A 19,782-nucleotide genomic window follows, 5' to 3' on the forward strand; every position below is an offset into this window, starting at 1 on the left:
ACTAAGCTGTTTCATTGGTCGACTGAGGGGAATGAACAGATAACAGGAAAAGGAAATCACTGGCAAATATGTTAAAAAGATGTAAATGCAGATGTGAGTGAGCCATCACGCCACACACACACACTTGAAACAAAAAAACCCCACAAAAACCATCTGATACATACAGTACAAAGTTTCTGAAATAAATTTTCCCAACTTAAAGATGGCTGCAACTTAGTTTGTAATCAGAAATTTGATATCCTTTCTTTTGCAGCTGTCACTTGACCCCAATCATATAACTGACAGAAACTGCATTTGTGGCCTTTCCTTTAATCAAAATAATGATTATTAAGTGTCATACTTTCCAACCTTAGCTTCAAGCTTTCAGATTGTGTCAGTGGTGACGATATGAAATGTAGCTCCCGACAGGAAACCCACTGAGACAAAGAAAAGCAGACGTCACGCCAGAGTAGGGGGGTAATCCGCAAAGGCTGAGGGGACAGATGTTCTGCTGGAGGGAGGACAATGGGACAAGAGGCCTATGGATTCTTTTGTCTTTTTTATTGGTTCAATGTGCTGAGCAAGGACAGTAGGCTAGGTTGCAGTGGGGTGGGGGGTGGACTTGTGCTGAAAACATCTAATCCCTATCAAACTGCTCAGTGGAGGAGCCTCCTTCTTTCCTGCTGACCTGGACTTCTCTCCACATAGAACATGTACTGACCTGGAGTACATACCAGTAATTGCTAGAGTTACAAGAAAAAGTTGTGTCATTAACTATGATGAAAATGCCGACTGTGTCATACTCAAGCCTACGCCTATTTAGTCTGATCTTTTCTCTTTAGTCTCAGAAACAATGGCTGAAGTTGGTTTTTATAGGCTTGTCTAGAATTTTTACGGTAAACAACAACGAGCTATTTTAGGCATCTAGTTAGCTGACGAACCCCAAACTGCATTTGAATAAGAAAGGTGACAAAGAAACTGCATTCATCCAGAAGTGTTCATTAGTCTGTGAGTGTCCTGACAATTCGGATACGAATAAATGGCCCAATTGTTTAAGCAAGACTTGCCCGTCCTTGACAAATGAAGCAAAGAGGTGGAAAATGTCTAATGTTCTGGGCTTGCTCTTTTAGTGATCATCCAAAGCTCCATGTACAGACCATATCAGACAGGACACACCAGAGAAACCGTGTGTTCAGTAAAGCAGAACCACTGAAATCTGCCAGTCAATGCAGCGCTTCACTGTATCTCGCGTTGGTGGGCATCGAGCAGCAAGAACAAATATTTGGGGGAGATGCCAAACCCTCTCTCGGACACACACCGGGCTTTGTCCAAGAAAGCAGGGCGGAACAATGCCGCCATAGCCCGGAGTAACCCCTGTGTCAGAGACGAGTCACAGGAAAAGAGACAGTAGATTCAAACACACAGAAAAACGCACGTGCACACACGTAAACAAAAGGACTGATGATCATGTGATGGACCGCTGAATAGCTGCCCTCAGCTATTTCACTTCAGGTTATTAAAGGTTGAAACAGACTCATCTTCCCTCTTTCCCACCTACGATAAATGAGGATACCCAACAAATGAATTCCTCATGGCTCACGCAGCAAATGAATCTATCTTGATGCATGTGATTAAGTTTTTTTAAAGTTTGATTTTAGTATTTGTTTTTCATATGTTTATTAAGGAGTGGATGCAATTTTGCTGAACACAACTCAAACACTAATAACTGCACTGACATTTGCAAAGAGATTGTCACTTTCACCATCCAGGATCAGTCTCCAACTGCCTGGTGATATGCAGAACACTCCTCTGAAGGAACTAAACAGACACACATGTCCACAGGCAAATACCACATCCACATGTACAGACTCACAAACTTCCTGCAGAATATGAACAGCTGTTTGGGGCAGTGGATGACCGTACGAGTAGCAGCTCTTGTTTTGCATGCCATGTAGATATTTATAGAAACAACGCCTCTGCCTGCCTGAAATTTAAGAATGTGTGTTGGTGTATGCACACGTGTATCATTCTTCTGCGTTCTTCTCTGTGCTGCTCTGCTCTGTACTTTGTGCAGGTTGCTATTCAACCACCCTCCCTCTGTCCATGTCAGTTAAGAGTCATGAGCAGTATCATGTATGAGTAATCAGCTGACTCCATTAGAAATGCCGACCCTTTTCTTATGCCAGTTAAGGAACAGGAAATTGCCTCCTCTCAGTTGTGAGTCATAGTCAACTCATTCATGGACAGAAACTTTTACAGCTGCATTTTTTAAGGCTGTGCCCCCTCGTAAAGTAAATAAGATGGCACGTAATGAGTTTTCGATTTTACAAAGTGAAAACTCACGGTTGTGTGAACGTGATGATACTGTTCGTTTGAATGGAAAGTATAACTGCAAGAATTGTTTTCCTTCTCCGCTCACTTACATCACTGGTCACTTTCATCTGCAGCAGCACCTTTAGATACTCTTCATACGGACTGAGCTCATTCTCCTCCTTCTCCTCTTCCTTTTCCTTTTCCTTTTCTGGTTTCACAGAGCGAACGCTGTCCAGGAAAACAAAAAACTCACTTTTTCTGCGCAACATGGTCATGCTTTTGTGAAGTAGACAAAAAAAAAAGAGCCCAGGATGAAGTTAATCCATCTCAGAGGGATATCGTATGGTGGAAGAAGTGATGGTCGAGCAGAGCGGTGTCAACAGTTAACAGATCCTACGTATAGTAATGCAAAGACTGGATCCGAACACATCCTATATCCTGGTAGAACAGAAGGTGCAATGAGATGGAACAACAGAAATGTTGTAAGCAGCAGAGAACTTGATTAAATGACGCTGTTATTAATCAGATTACTGAACCTCCCTCTTAACTACCTTCACCATCCAATGGGCTGTTCTGAGGACTAATCCTGCTAGGCCACTAAACACACACCAGCCATTGTTCCTGTTGAGCTGTTTTTGTTCTTTTTGGAGGATAAAGCTCTTTAATTCTTATACAACACTTTGTTTGGAACTGGGGAAAAATCTTTGAACTTTAGAAAATGAGAAACCCGCAATAACCTAATGACCTAACCTATACCTAACTGCAAGCTACTGGCTTCAGTTGAGTCCCATCCCTAATAGGCCGTTTCTTAACCCATAAGCTTGATAACATTGTATGGATATGGGCAGTTGAAGCAAGTGGGATATTGATGGTCAGATGAATCCTTATCAGTACAATGCCATTTACTGACATGGTGACTGTTTGTAAATTTAAGTTAAAAGTTTAAGTGGCCTTTAATTTACCAAAATGTGTCACTTTCAGCAGATAAAGCTTATCGCAGATGTATTGGTATCAGTGTTACTGACAAGTAACACATTAAGGTAGTTCTGCCTCAGTGGTCTAATCTGTCAAAATGATTTTTCCATCATTTGTTTAAAAAAAACTTCAGTCAGTAATGATGGAAACTATTCGGCCAATGTGACCCCTGGTTAACCCTGACTTCAGTGTTACTGTAAATGACAGCCCTGCTCAGCTGCCACCTAACAGTATACAGTAGATGCTATACATGGCTCAGGTGAATCTAATGCCAAGGCACTCATGCTATGTGCTGCCATGACATGTCTCATGTGCTCATTTCCCCCCGAAGAACATAATAAGTATATGTTCCTTTGCAGTTGGTCAAAATGGTACCTTTGTGATTACTATACTTCTTTGCCAATAGGTGTCGGTCTTTCAAGCTAATCACAGTGCTCATGGATCTTGTGGAATTTAGAAAAAAAAAACACAAACATCACTAGCTTATAATTAACTCTGTTGGCAAACGTGATGGTAGGAAATGAGAGACTAGATTTAACATATTTGTATTTCATGGGTTTCATACTTAACACTGGAGGTGCATGTCTTGCTCACACAGTTTCAGTTCATAAATAGATCAGTCTGATTCTTTTTCTGTCAGCGTCATGTAAGGCTTCTCTTCTTGCAGTGGCTCTTTACTCACTCCAGCCACAGCTTAATGACTTAGCTTCAAATGACAAGAGTCAAATTGCTTCCTTGTAGTTCAAGTCATACTGTAGTAAGACCCATCCGGCTATATGTGCCAACCATGTATTGCATTTCTCTTTTGAGTCTCACACCACTTGTTTTCTTCCCCAAATAAGTGAGAGTGTGGTACTCTGTGTTGCTGTATTTACCCACTTAATTTATCTCATTTATCTTAGATACTGCATCACAGTGTCATGAGAGTGTGACACACACTGTTAAACCAATAGCCGCTGTGGTTGGTCGTTTTTGTGCAGGCAGCACCAACAGCATTTCAGGCAGTTTCTCTGAATTGTGTTGCAGCACTTTCACTCCACCCTGATGTCCCTCATCTCAGGATATGAGTAAAGATGGCACTGCTTAAGAGTCACCCTGACACAACAAGAAGGTTACTCATCTTGGAGCGACTCAGATGTCTTTGGACGTTTAATACACTTGACATGCAAACTTATTACACTTGTGAGAAAGGCTGTGTTTGTTATTGAATGTAGCCAGGCCTCACTGGAGGAAGTGATGGATATCATTTCAAATATCATTTACTGCTAAGACCATTTCTAATACAATCAATGACCTCCACCCTCTCTGTCTGGCATCATGCACATTAATTGTCCCACATCCTGGCCTATAAAAATAATTCCTAAATTAAGCTCGATATTCAAGCTAGAGCAAAAAATAAATAAATAAATAAGATACAGCATCCTACAAACTGCAACACAATGATCTCATCAGAAGGCCTTCTTAAGCTCATGCAGCCTCTCAAAAATTACAAAAATGTGAGGCTAATTCTTTCCCTAAATGAGAAAAAACTAAGCTAAGAGACATTGAACAACCACATTCACAGCAAATATCCATTAACATCTGTCAAAAACAATAAAACAAAAACACAGCAAAGGAGAAAATGTAAAGATATGCATGAGTGGGCTGCAGTAAATGCTGGACCTGCCTCACACAGTTAAAATATCTTTAAGCAGTGGGAGACCACTGTGCATTAACTGCATGGCTGCATGAGCCAGTTTTCATTATGGCTCTGACTCATTTCACATTAAGCAGCCATAAAAAAATAAAATTAAAAAAAACTGTTAAAAAGCTTCACGTGGTACCGACCATGTCTTTCGACCACATCTGGTATGTTTTTCAGGAAGTAAAATAACAGATCGCTGCTGTCACAAAGGCAGCAAACCCACTGTGTCTTGGCCTCAGAACCATGCCCTAGCTTCATAATCACAAGAGCACAGATGGAGAACTGAAATAACAGAACCAATAAAATTTACACTAGCATCTTTAGCGCTTTAGCACACACACTTGCTAGCTAGGTAGCTGCAGTAAACATCTGTGCTGTCACATCCATTTGCTCTTTGGGGCTAATAAAAAGAGACTCCATAGGAAGAACCTGTGCAAATAAAAGAAAATAAAAAATTCTCTTTGCATTCAGCCTTAACACAACTTTTCTTTTTTTCCCCTCAAAGCATACTTGGATGTTTCCTGCTCATTTGTTATGTAGAGATGAGCTTGTTTCAAACCAGGAAATACAGTATTTCATGTTGTTATTTGTTACATATGTTGAAGACTGAGCCCTAAAGTGCAATTTCTCTTTTACAAAATGAACTGCAATGTTATCAAATTAGTGTATATTTTTTGTTTTTCATCAAGTGACACTTCTTTGTCCTTACTTTTCAGTAGCTGAATACTTCTGATGCTATCTCTGCCATTAATACTTGTTTATAGGCTACACTGTTTTGCCTATAATGAGGGACACAGTAGTTTAAGAAGGAGAGGCTGCATAAAAATTGCATCCTCCTCCCTGAACAGCCATAAAACAGCCAACAATGCAGTAACATGTCAATCTCTGAGCTAGTGTTACTCCATTACTCCACTGAGGGAAACTCAATGCTGTCACAGCCTGAAGAACAAATGACACGAACAGTATGTAGTACAACACAGCAGTAACTCAGAGGACATGGAGGGCTGTGAGGCTTAGGTGACAATATGTCAGAGCTCATGTGACTGAGGCCCATCGGCAGCATAATTTCCACTGTCGCAGCACTGATTAGAGGCTGAATTTACAAATAACAGAAGAGCCAGTGCCTAAAAATGAGAGGCTGCAGCAGAAGAGTGTGGTGGGAAGGACTGAGTCACCTTTTCATCGACAAGATGACAAGTTTTGAGAAAGCGGAAGGGCTACTCTCGTGGTCAGAAAACGCCCTACACACTCAGAATATTTCACTCAATCGTTTGGTCAATAAAACATGAAAAATAGCAAATAAATCCCTGTTACAATTTACTAGAGTGTCTCCAAATATCCTGTTTGTCTTGCCAACCCAACTCCAAACCCAAAGATATTCAATTTACTATGAAGTTAAGACAATAAAAAGCAGCAAACTTTAGATCGTTAGATTTAAGAAGCTGAAACTATCGAAAGGTTGGTATTTTTGCTTTAACAGATTACTGATTAATTGATCTTTATTGCAATTCATCTGCATATCCTATAATAGTCAATGTGAACCTACTCTGTTTGAATACCCCATCACCTTCCCCCTCTCCCACTCCTTTCTTTCTGCTCTTTACTCCCCAGGGTGCAGTCTCGGGCCTTCAGATCAAATGTGGATCCATTCATCTCTATTTTACCGTCACAGGGGCTCAAAGAAAGAGGTGAAGAGAAAATGGGCTCTGGGTGGTTTCACTGAGTCAGCAGGTGGGTGGTGATGAGTATAAGATTTAATGTGGGGGGTGCATCGATGTCTGTTGTAGTCTGCCAAAGGTTTCAGTCTCTCACCTCCCCACCCCACCCTGACTTCAACAGACAGACAGAAGGAAACATACTGGCTCAGGTTTCAGCCCTGGAAGTGGTCTGAATGTCAAGTGAGCAGCAGGGGATGAAGGCCTGACCCTGGGGGAGTCTGATTCAAGATGAGATGCAACAGCAGAACAACACTGAGGAACTCTAACCACCAGGAGATCCGCCCTGATATCTCCACTGCCATGAATGCATGACTGAAATCCACACAAACAAGACCATGAGGTTTTGATGGAACATTTCTGTCTGCCGCCCTCTGGCGAAGTCTGGAGCACCACTTAACGGCATGAGAGAAAACAAGTGCCATTTACAAGGCCTCTCCAGACAATACCACTTTCCCTTCTCAATTACATTAGGGCATTAGGGCATTGTAGGCGTGTGCCTGCCTACAATTAAAAAAGAATACACAAACGAAAGACTTTTTCTCCAAAGCTGTCCCTGACGGAAAGACGACAGATATTCACGCCTCAGCTGACACTGAATAAACAAAATAACGCACAATTTGAACAACTGTCAAAATAGGTTCAGTCCAATTCTGATGAGACCTGTGCATTTCAACTCACCTTAAGCTGCTGCTCTTTGAGAAGAGTTTCGACCTTGTCCATGTTGCCTCAACGGTAATTTTTTTCACAGAAAAAGGCGCGTTTGCATCCTACAACCTATGGAGGGTTAGTGAACTCCTGCATGGAACTGTGAGAAACGTACTTTACATACAGTTCCCAAATTAACCACACGAGAGAAGTGAAACGTTCAAGGTGTGTAATAGTAGAAAGCTGTAGTCAGTTTAATGTAAAGCCAGATACTTACAATTGATTTTTTTGCTGGTATTTAGTCTGTGAATGCTATGTGTGTGTGTGTAGTACAACCACCTGTCTATTTGATCTTCTTTCACCAGACTAGTCTGGCCTGGTTAGCGGCACCTCTGCTGCTTACTGCATGTTCTACCTCTGACATCCGGCACCCCAAAAGTAAATACTTGTGAGATGTTGCGGTCTCTCTTTCATCAGAATCACATGCATCTTGATTTAGAGCGGTTATTAAGAATGCAATGCCTCTATAGTTTGGTATAATAGTCATTTACAATTTCACTTTTTCTCTGTTCCACTGAGAAACAGTCACATGTTTGACCACATTCAACTTCCTTTTTCCTGGTTGAGTTTGCACATAATGCCTCTTGTGGTGGGGGTTTGGGGTCTTTGCTGTGCATGCATGTGACACATGATCCATTTACTTCATCCCCAAAAAGAAAACAACTGTTCTACAGTACATTTCATTCCTCTGTAAACCCAACTTTGTCAAAATGTAATGTCATTTTTTAAACACTTCTGTTGGTGACTTGTTGGTATTGTTACAAGGACAGGACACTGATGGTCATTATTTTCATGGAGGCAAACATTCCCAGAGTCTGTCTTTAAGAACACAGTGAAGACTATAATCAGCGCTATGATGTTACACCAAAGGCATTCAACATTTTGGAGTCTGACTGTGGCGCTTTGCTCATAGTGACTCACGAAGCCTAAACAATAGCGGTCCACCCCACTCATCTCTGCTTATTTATTTACCCTGTTAGTTTGTCTGAATGTGATCACTCTTTTCCAGCCCTAGCCTGCCCCAAATTCACTATATCCAATCAAGTAAGCTACTTAATCAATATAATTTGATTCAGCTCTGCTCAGACTCAACAGTCTCGTCTTCTGTCGTGACAAAATTTCAATTCCATGCTATTAACTTCATGAAACGGTAATGGGGAGGAAGATCACAACATGGCTTGCTTTTATTACCACACCGCAGCAGTCATGTTTGTGAGTAGTTGAGAAACCCGGCGACTTACTGAAATATCATTTACTTTCCTGTTCACAGCGAGGAACAACAGGATGAGCATGACAAAATGTGTGCTGCATGTGGTGCCTCATGCTTCATCTGTCATATTACACCATCTCATTTTTTTTTAGATAATTAACCTAAAAGACAGTGATCATCATATGCACTGTAAAAATGAATTTCAAGTCCAAAATCTGTCCTTTAAAAGTAATATAAAAGGAATCCAGAATAGTTAGTGTTGACTTGAATTTTACTTAGAAAACATTATGGTAATCTGTTAATTGCTAAACATTTATTGATTTCAGCTTCTCAAATCTGACGTTTTGCTCCATGTCTTTGGGCTTAGGACTGTGAACTGGACAAAACGGGTATTTAAAGAATCTGGATAACTGTGATGAGCATTTTATGCACTATTTTTTCTACATTTCATAGATCAAATCAATTTATCAAGGAAATAACTGGCAGATTAATTTGCTAAGTGGAAATAACTTAGTTGAACAACTACTAAAGGTACCTGTATAGCCTCACCCACAACACCCTGCTCTTGCTCTGCATAAAGGTGTGGGTGCTACCACAGTGCTGGTCTCACTATATGTTTTTCTGTTTGATCTGGTTTTGGACAACAAGAAAACAAATTGTGCACAATCTCCAGTGGCAACAGCCACCTGCAGAGTTCTGCTGAACGGCTGCTGTCCTATAGCAGCGACTAAGATTAAAGAAACAAGTGTCTGGATTCCATTCAGCCTACTAAAGGGAAAAAAAGAAGCATGCATCTGGTTGTGATACATTATTCTCTGCAAAAGCTCAGCCTCTGTTTAAAAAAGTTGCAAACGTTTTCCAGACTTAAGCTACACATGAAAGCCCGTCAAGTACCTCCAGGCTGTGTTTGCTTTGCATGACTACCTGGGCAGTGGTGTTTCTCGGTCAAGCATTGCACTAGTAAAGTAAAGCTACACTGACATCACTGGGAAAACACAAAGAATGTGTACTAGTGTGTTTTTGCTGTGAACTTTGGACCAGGTATATTACTGGAGAATTCAGGGTAGTGCCTCCCCCACCATTTTTTCATAGAAAGGAAAACACATCCCTGATTCAACTATCTCCAGACCTCTTTGCTGCTTGACAGAGGAGCAACAACTCTAACTCAAAATATTGACTTTAGACTGCAGTTTTATCAGAGAGAAAAAGTGCTCTACACTGCAATTATTGTGATCAGGTGCTGTGCAGAATCAGTGGTGTTTGGATCAAAATCAAATTCAATATATTGAGATATTCATTAAATAGCACAACCCATGTAAAAAAAACTGCTGTTTGGTGCAGTATACTTTCAGCATAAGGAGTGCAACATGAGTTTTAAAAAATTAAATCTGACCCTTCCTGCAGGTTCAAATGCCAACCCCATGTTGTAACTTACAAGCTCTTGCACGTTTGCACTGACACACAAATACACATGTACTGAAAATACCACCATTCATTCAGAATGTGCAACAACAAGCTAACACCTCCACCAGGCTGTTTGTCAGCACACAGACAGTGACTGCTTTTTCCCAGTGGATCACTTCCACAACAAAATAACAACATGAGCCATTGAAACAAAAACCCTGACAGCAGGAACGGCACTCACCACAACTGCTTATTATCAAGTTGTAAAAATAGTTTGACACAGTCCTGTAATCTTCATCATTACCATACTGTAGTTTACAACACACTGTCTAAATGTGTGAGTATTTGTCTGAATATGGGGAAATACCATTGATACAGTGGCTGGCTTGATAAGAACTACTACTGGGTGAGTAAAGGGAATTTAACTGGAATTTTTTTTTTAAAGTGACATCATAGCACAGGAATTTATTGTAGTAAGGTCACTGGGCTTCTACTTTGTCTTCAAGTGCTACTCACAAAGAGTGGAGGTTTTGGTTGCCTGATTAATTAAATCAAACATTAATAAGATATATAAGGTAACCTATTACCGAATATATCATTTATGGAGGATTAAACACTACAGGTTCTAGTTACTAGGTCAAATGAAATGCAATTTATGCTCAAATCTTACAAAAACCTATTACACATTTATCTTTGTGGATGCAAACAGTTTATTCGCCCCAGATTTGGGCAGTTGTGAATAAAATAAAAAATGATGCAAGATTTTGGTCCTAAAATTAGGTCTAATTTTTCTCACGGTGATGACAAAGAGGCCTACTGTACATCCGAAGTAAAATTACCAAGCTAATTGTCTAGTTATATTAGTATTTCTTAACCAGTTAACCATATAGTCTTAGCTTCGGCTTGTAATTTAACAGCAGTGCTTCAGTACCCTTTTGAGTGCAGATACATTAGAGAACTTGACGTCCTCATCTACTTACTCTACATCTCTCATCTACTTTAATGTACCAGTTTGTTACACATTACAAAAGACAAGTGTCACTGCAACATGAACACACAGCCTCAACAGCTTGGCACTGCAAGAACAGCTATGTTATATGGTGAGGGGGTGTGTGTGCAAAGCGTGGTTTGAAATTCTCCAAGGTAAACTAAAATGGATGTTGAGCTAGCTGCGGGTTTTCAATGATACCCCGTCCTTGCTAACAACGCCGTGTTACACTGATATCGACGGGGGAATAAATCACAAATCAACGTTGCCCGACATGAGAGCGACGGCACATAAGCTTCGGTGATTACCGCTACAAATTAGCCCCCTGTTGGCTAACATCACTGGGGCTGAACATCCACAAAGCTGCGCATAACAAAACGTCGTTTTTTAGCGGCAAAAGAAAAATGGAGCCACTGCGCCTCGCCTCGTCACGCGCAGGTTTATTTTATCTGAGAACCGTTATGTCCACCGAGGCTCAATAACGGAAAAAAAAAACCCGTTAACAAACATTACAAGTGCACTGATACTTACCCATAGCTCTGACCCCCAGCTCATGGTTTCAGTACGATGTCCTCGGAATAATCCACAACTCGTATGAGGTGTTTTTAGTACACAGAGCGGCAGACGTGATTTATGCCTTTTGTGGTGTTCGCCTGTCAACGGCCGTATGATGAAAAAAAAAACACGCTTCTATGCTCGTAGTTTTTTTTTTTTTCACAGTCTCATCCTGTCTGATACAAGATGGCCATGAGCTGCAGCGTAATCTCCAAACAGGATAGTCTCGCTATATGCAGCGCGCGGGCACCCGCCTCAACCCACTGACAGCTGCTCTTGCGCGCGCACTGGCTAGAAGAAAAAGGGTGGTGGTGGTGGTGGTGGTGTGTGTGTGGGGGGGGGGTGTCCCTGCAGGGCTGTCCAATAAAGCCTTTCTATCAATATCTCTTCTCACTCACTACCCCTTTTTTTGTAATGTGGCTTGAATGCTGGAGGAACTTAGGGCGGTGGTGGGTGGTTCAAAAAGGTCACAACCCATGGCAGATGCTTCATTGAACAGCCCCAGAGGGTTTGATACTAACCTCTGAGCAACCAACCTTACTCTTTTTTTTTGTCTTTAGCTCTCTCCTTCTCTCTGTCTCGCTCTCTCTCTCTGACAACACTTTAAATTTATGTAACACTTGCCGCACAACAGCCACAAGCTTCCACTTTGCACACAGGATGTTGCGTTGAAGGTGCAGACTTTAGAAACTTTGATGCACCAAGAATCAGAAAATAATCTGTTGATCTGAACTGGTGGTAAACAGCATCATAACAGCCACTGGTTGCTATGTTCAGATAAGGATCTGAGCTGTGATCAGATATTTGCTGTTACTCTTCATGGAAAGTACTTGTAGATAAATTTGAGATGAATTATTCAGTGCATTTATATCTTTCTAAAATCTCTGCCTTCTTACACGCTCACCCAACTAAGTATCAATGCAAGGAGTTCCTGTATCTTATCATTTGTTATTCTGACTGGGACATTCATTTTCTGTATCCAAAGTTTCCACAGGTACTCCAAATGTTGAACTACAGATATATTTTTGTGGCAAAAAGGAAGACATATTTGACGTCTCACAGTACGAAATGCACAGGTGTAAATAATAAAATTGGCTCAATGCCACAGTACTGTCATGGCTTGAACAGAATCCTGCTATCTCTGGTAACAATGGTGACGCCAGCTATGTCTGTTGTCCTAGGCCTGTTTGGTCACATACCTCAATATACTGTAATTATATTACCAGCATGTCATCCAGACATAAACCATTCACCATAGCAGCAAATATATAGCCAGCATGATTATTGTGATGTGAATGATTACATAATCTTAAAGTTTTATGGTGATGATGCCTTTAAATTATAAAATCCGACTCATGTCAACGCTATGGCCAGTATTGCTACAGCAACACTACCATCTAGTGGTGTGTAAAACAGAGAGACACCGCTGGGGAAAGTAAGTGCAGATGAAGGAATTTCAGAATCAGAAATTTTCAGTGCAGACTTGCCAAAAACAAAAAGATTAATATCAGGGTCAGACTGTCTAGACCTGACTAACTAATATGCTTTACTGATCTTTCTCAGAGCAAATATCTTTACTTGTCTAGTGTAATAAATAGCATTAATTATGTAGTGATTCTTTTCAGGTGTGCCAGATCCAGGGCCCTGGAACTCAGCATGGCTTACTGAGACAGTTAATGGAGCAGAGCCACAGTTAACTTCATTACGTACACCTGTGTTTTTCCTGCTGCTGTAAGAGAAAATATATACTGTGAAAAAGAATTGTGTTTAGTTGCTAAAAAAAATATCAATGGGAGACAACCAGGTGTCCATTTTTCCTTTAGTTCTTGAAAGATTTTAGGCCCAGCATCCTTGTACAGTCACTATATGGAATAAACTTACACCCTTTTAGCTGAATATTACAGAAATGCAGTTCAAAGTAAGCTGTTCTTTTGATATCACTAAGTAGGACCAAACCGTTCAAGATATGAATGCAATTACTTCATGGTCTGTGCTTCCAAAATTACACAGTATCACACCAGCTGTACTCAAATATGCCTTAACGGACCATTAACATGTTCTGGCACATTATAGCTTATTTACAACAAATCATGTTTTGGGAGTCATAGCAGTTTCAAGTTTGGTGCAAGACCAACTTTTTTTGTTCACATTTGGATTATGGATTATGCCTGTAAATAAAAGACAATGAAAAATATACATCACATCCAGGAGCGGAGCCATACATTGTAAACATTCAGGGCTTAGCCCCAACTTAAGTCAATACTCAGGGGACATGCTCCCACGGGGAATTTTTTTCCCCATTCACAGCAGCTACATGCTGTTTACTGTATCAAGCCATTTGTATATCATTTGGGAAAAACATGAAAGTTGGCCAGGAAAAAAAATCATTCTAAACCTGCATCATATTTTGAATCTTAATAATGTTCTCATCATTGGTCTCCATCATTCTGAAACCACAACACAACAGATTTTGACAATGAATAATTTTCACTACTGTCACATAAAAAGAGGCAAAAAATTGTCTGATGTTGATTATCTTAATAGTCCCCAACAGGCTTCTATAATGATTGTAATAGTTATAATTTTAGCCTGTTATTTTTCCAGATGCTTTGAAGATGGAGCACTATATCATAATCATGGATTGTGCATTTAAAGGAGAATCCAACCTTTTTTAAGAATTCATATTTGTTATTCCTGTGCCCCAGAACAAACTGGTGAATATGCCTATCTCCTCTAAAGTAAGAAACCAAAGAGAGAACCTGAAAATGTGCAATGTCATCCCAGTTTGCTCTATAACAGTGAATGGGGCTCTGATGCTGTGAGGACTTAAAATATTTGTCTAATTTCTTACACTAAAATGAGTGTTTCAAATTTTAAGCTTTAAATCCAATTCAAAATCTGGATGAGACCTGTTAGGAAGTACTCTACACAGCTACTGTAGATTATGGGGTTGGTGAGGGAACTCAGCGGCTCAAAGTAATTCCAGCTATATAACTCTATAGCTTCTGATATTTAATCAATATTTTACTGGAATACACATCTGTTGATTCTTCACATAGTCAGTGCCCCTTGTGTTAATCTATGGATTCTCTCCAATTTCTAGCTCTAGGACAGATAAATTCAGACTTAACTGTCCTTGTGCCCAGGAATAACATATGTGACATTTAAGCAGAAGAATAATTTGAATAACAGCATCAGAAATGTAGACTGGGGAACAAACAGACACTGACACTTTTCGTACCTGTGACAGTTTTGGAAATCGGACGAACAGGAAACGGGGCGTGCAGGGAAAAACCAGAGGTGCGCACATCTGCCTGCTTTAATGGACTGTGCACATACGGGCATTTCGGCCGAAAGGCGCCAACTTTCCTTTAAATGCGGAAAACAAAATGCAGGAAGGTCGCAGTTGACCCATGCCTGGCCCTGAGAACAGTCCGAGGTCAAAACACGATGAAGCGTCCACCAGGCTGTAGATGCTGTCTGCACGAAGAAATCAACTGCCCGGTACCGAAAAATGTTCATTTCTTGATGCTTAATGTGAACAGTGCGACATTCACTCACCTGAATAGGCAAACACAAACCCTTGCATATCACAAACTGAATATCAGTAAAAGGGAGACCATGATTGTAGTTATTACTCTAAGCATACATTTATTGTAATTAAGTATGGAGTTATTTTTGTGCCTCATTTCTGAGTGCACAGTGGGACTTTTTGTGCACAGACAAATACATTTTGCAAACAGAAATTATATTTTGAAGAAAAAATATTTTTGAGCAAATAATAACCTGAGCGAACTAAAATCTATTCTGTGCTCAATAAATGTATTTCTCAGTTTGTTTTTATCCACAATATCAATTTGTGTCACTCAGTTTTAGTCAATTCTATGAGAGGCAGCTAGGCCGAAACTGAATACTTCACTTGCGCATACAAATATACTGGTACTAAGCACTTGCACATACATGCATACTATCAGGCATATACTGTAAATACATGTATACATAGTTATGCATATGTAGGGCAGCAGCCACTTAAGTCACTGGTTGTCGCGGTTGCGATGTTTATTCCCAGGTGAATCCTGGTTTTGGTGTTGTTTGACCACTGCGGGACACTGTAGTTTTGAAGTGCATTCTGTGCGGGACGCCATCTTGGTTTAATGTTTTCTTCTTTCACGGTACAAGGTAAGCAGTGTTAACAACAGCCTGTAACATCTTAAAATAGCTTAATTTAAATCACACTTCCAGTCTTTCTGTTAAAGCGATCTGTAAACAACATGTTAGGTAACAGTTTGCCATAGGTCTGAGACGTGAGCAGTTGTATTTCCTGCGTTGGTGTTGTTCGTAATATTGACTAGCCGGCTAGCTTTCTGTTCGTCACTGCAGCACTCAATCAGTGGAAACGGTGTGGGATGTCTGATCTGGTTTGTTACATGTACACATGCTATTTATCTGCTAGTTACTTTAGCTTAGCAGCTAGTGATGGCTTCTCTCTCTCTCTTGCTCTGTGTTTTTGTAAGTTCAGTGTAGAGGACTGTGATGTCTGCTGTGGTCCTTCACAAGATGTCTTCTAGTTTGACCTGTTCCAAAGTTTAAACAGTCTGAAGGAGTTTTCCCTGCCTGCTTGGAGCACAAATTGGATGAAAAATATAATGAAAATAATGATAAAAATAAAAGAAAATGACTAAATAATGTCATTCATCTAAATGGCGAGGATCAGGGTGGGAATTCAAATTCTATTGCATGTCATTTCAAATTTGCTCGAGCCTGACTTTTTGAAAAAGCGGCAGCCCTACAGCTGCTGCAAGCGAGTGTCACCCTGCCAGCCTGAGTGTTCAGCCACCAGATCATTAGTGCCAGGAAACTTTTAGGGCATGTACATGTGTGTATACATGTCTTGCAGTGGTTGTGGGGACCCATTTGTGTTTCGAAACCATCAGTGTGAGGTTATTTTGGCCAGTCGTGACAGCTTCAAAAGGCTTTTTGAGGGACACCTGCAGTGAGTGAGGTCAGTGTCAGGATGAGTCTCTACGACATGAATTAAACTAACAGGAACGTCTTTTGTACAGATTGAAACGTGAGGAGTGAAGTACATGCACCAAGCAGCAGGCACATTCAAAATTTCTCCAGGAATTTTCTAGTTGTTGTCATTATTATTATTATTATTATTATTATAAAAGATAAATGTAGAGGAAGATTTATTTGTAATACACATCATGGGCTGTGGGAGGCAGTATTGTCTGTAATTAAAAGACGAAGAAGAAATCCGTTTCCTCAAGGGTTAAAGTGCACCAGCTAGCTAAGCTGGGCGCATGGCCCTGTGAGCTAGCCACCTCACCTGTGAATTAGCATTAGCATTAGCAAGCTGCTAGCTGGCATTCTACATTGAAGAATAAACAATTTCAACATAAGAACATCGTAGACAGACATCTTAGTGTTTTTCCCTAACGGGTACTTCCCATCAGGGAGGTTCTCTGGGATGAGGTGTAATGTATACTATGTACACTTGTATTCATGCGTGATAACTCTAATAAAAATTGTAAAATGTCATTAAATGCACATTTACAGTGCTCCTTTTTGTATTGTGTATGTTTGCATGATGAGTTTAATTTATTCTTTCTGAATAAAAATAATTTCTAAAATATAACACTGAGTCTAACATCACAACATTAACAATGTTATTATCTATGTTAATATTTATCTCTATGTTAAGTCATATCTGACTGGATATATATAACATTGTATATGGAGAAGTGCTAGTTGCCATTCCCTTTATTCCATTCAACAAAATAAAATTATATACTGTAAATGAGTAAATAAATAAGATGTCATAAAAATAAAAATATTTTTAATGGTGGAGTTTCATCTTGTTATACAATCCTGCGTCAATTGATAAATACATGAACCTTGTAACCTTTCTTTCACTTATTTAGTATATATTGTGCATTATGATATATTCCTTACTATTACCACCTGTAAAAGATGTGTTGGCTGTTCTAGAGAATGTACAGGACAAGTGAAGATAACTGCCAACTGAGTATAGCCTACATGTAGAAAATGTTGTCATTTGAAATGGTTTTTTTTTGCCCAACAGGGGGTGCCCAAGGACCTTCACTGTCAGTGTCAAACACCAGTCTGCATACCCAAAATCACAAACTAGTGTGATAAACTCCACAGTGTAGGGGTATCAGAGGCTTGTGCAGCCACATGAGATACTTTAATTCATATCAACAGCTTTTAACACCTGCATTTGATTTTAAAGATGAGATCATCGGCTTTGGCTGATCCATCAGGCCACCAGATGGTGACAGGTTAGCCTCTGTAATCATCCAGTTGTACAGGTCTGATAAAACAACGCCAAAGTCAACATCAGTCTTTGGCCCAAGGTTCTCTGATACCATGAACATTCATGAATCCACTTGTGTTTCAAGTTGATGTTTAGATTGGACAATTTGTGGCTTGCACAGATGTCCAATCACAGCAAACCATGTTCATGTCTAAACTGTCTCTTATTCACTCCTCTCAAGGTTCCCTTTGAGTTTCCTGTATGGGCATTGACGACCGCTGAGTATACTCCAAACCTCTGTTGGGTCTTTACACTCTCCAGATGAAGATGTTTGAGTCCAGAGCCAACAGAGAGCCTGAATGTGAACCCCAACCTTTCAATCTATCACACAAGAGCTGGATCCTTCCTCTAGCAGTGATTCCATTCCACATTTAGACTCCCAGTTTCAATGCACCCTCGGTTTCTCCTGGCTTTCTACTTTGGGCTTCAGAAGTTATTGTTGAATCAGCGTTGGGATGTACAGATGTGCCTGTTTTAAGTGCCTTAATTCAGGTAGCTTATTCCTATAAGGCCTTGCAAGAAAATATTTGATCTACAGAGCAAATCGCAAAAACACTGAGTTCTGCAGAATAAAACAAACATATAGCTCTGCGTCCCCTTCCTGCTTCCCCTGTTGAACACCTTTAGACTGTCAGGTAGAGATGAATCATCGTTTAATACACAGTGTTGTCAGGAAATGTAATGGTTTAAGATGCAGTTGAAGATGAGATGGGATGGGATTTCATTTTTACCAGGTAATCTGCACATTTAGACCTTATTAAGAGGCACCCAGAGCTATCTGATAATGACTCGTGAAGGCTTTATAACTCTATGTGCAGAAATACTGATGTAATAAGTATCACTGACAACACAAATGTGTTAACAGTCATCTATGATATATCTCCTATATTTTCCTCAGGATACTTTCACTGAACAGCTTGTGTTTTTTTTGTGGCATGCTTTCAGTTTTTGCTGGTAGAAGTTTTGTGCTAAAACAGAAGTGAAACAGTGTGACAGGACATTGCAATTGTGGTGAGAAAAGGGGAAAGGAAATGGCAACTTTGAACCGATTTATTACTCTGTCAGATGTTTTTGTCAAAATTCATGTGGACAAGCTCATTTTTGTTGTACAAAAGTACATCCACCAGGTGGATGTACTTTTGTAATCCTCTAAAATTCACATAAACGTGCATGCGTTGTTCCCTGGTTATCACCCCCAACCAAACACATTAATAAATACAAATATACCACAACCATATGAACCATAACAATAGAAAATACAAACCCACATCTCTCACAATAAGATATACACACTCACATAAATGATAAAGGCTCTCCGACGCTCGTTACAATTCAGTGTATCTTGTTATCAGGTTTCTTCTCTTTCCACGAGTTTTAAAGTGAGCATTTCAGGAGATTTCATCAGCTCTCCAGAGAAAATGTGTTTACTGTGTACCTTGATAACTGGGCAAAGTCATACAGTAGTATTCATGTCAAAATCCTATAAAAGGGTTACAGCTACACTGGGTTGTTCTCCTGGATAAAGCAGCAGAACAGTAGCTTTACTATCTCATTTTGTGAATCCATCTTGGAAAATTTCCAACAAAGCAGATGGAGCTTTTATTTTATTTTATTTTTTTGTGCACAATAAGTGGCTATATTAAACATCCTGAAATAAATATAAAATAATTATCAATCAGCTGTTTATTATTAAATCACAAATGTAACTGGGAGCAAATGTGAGCCATTGTATTGCCAACTTTGTGCAGATATCTGTATACTTGGTACGAGCCTCTCTTATTGAAAAATGTGTCGCACCAATAAATACGGAAACAGTGGGTTGTGCTTGAACATCTCAGACACCTGACTCCAGTTTGTTGTCTTTGTTGACTCCACCTAAAGCACCTTCACGCAACACCAGTTCAAAGGCAA

At 40.0% G+C, this 19,782-nt stretch overlaps 1 protein-coding gene across 1 annotated transcript in view; it reads right to left on the reverse strand.

Annotated features, from left to right (window-relative positions):
- The window catches only part of fnbp1 (formin binding protein 1), a 60,249-nt gene extending 48,538 nt beyond the window's left edge, over window positions 1-11,711 (reverse strand). The window contains exon 1 of the mRNA XM_022744022.1: window positions 11,508-11,711. Within this exon, the coding sequence (XP_022599743.1) occupies window positions 11,508-11,531 (24 nt within the window). The 5' untranslated portion in view covers window positions 11,532-11,711. The remainder of the gene's footprint in view (window positions 1-11,507) is intronic.
- Between the last annotated feature and the right edge of the window lie 8,071 nt (window positions 11,712-19,782).

This window comes from Seriola dumerili, unplaced genomic scaffold, assembly GCF_002260705.1.
Source record: "Seriola dumerili isolate Sdu_G_001 unplaced genomic scaffold, Sdu_1.0 BDQW01000074.1, whole genome shotgun sequence".
NCBI classification, from domain to species: Eukaryota; Metazoa; Chordata; class Actinopteri; order Carangiformes; family Carangidae; genus Seriola; species Seriola dumerili.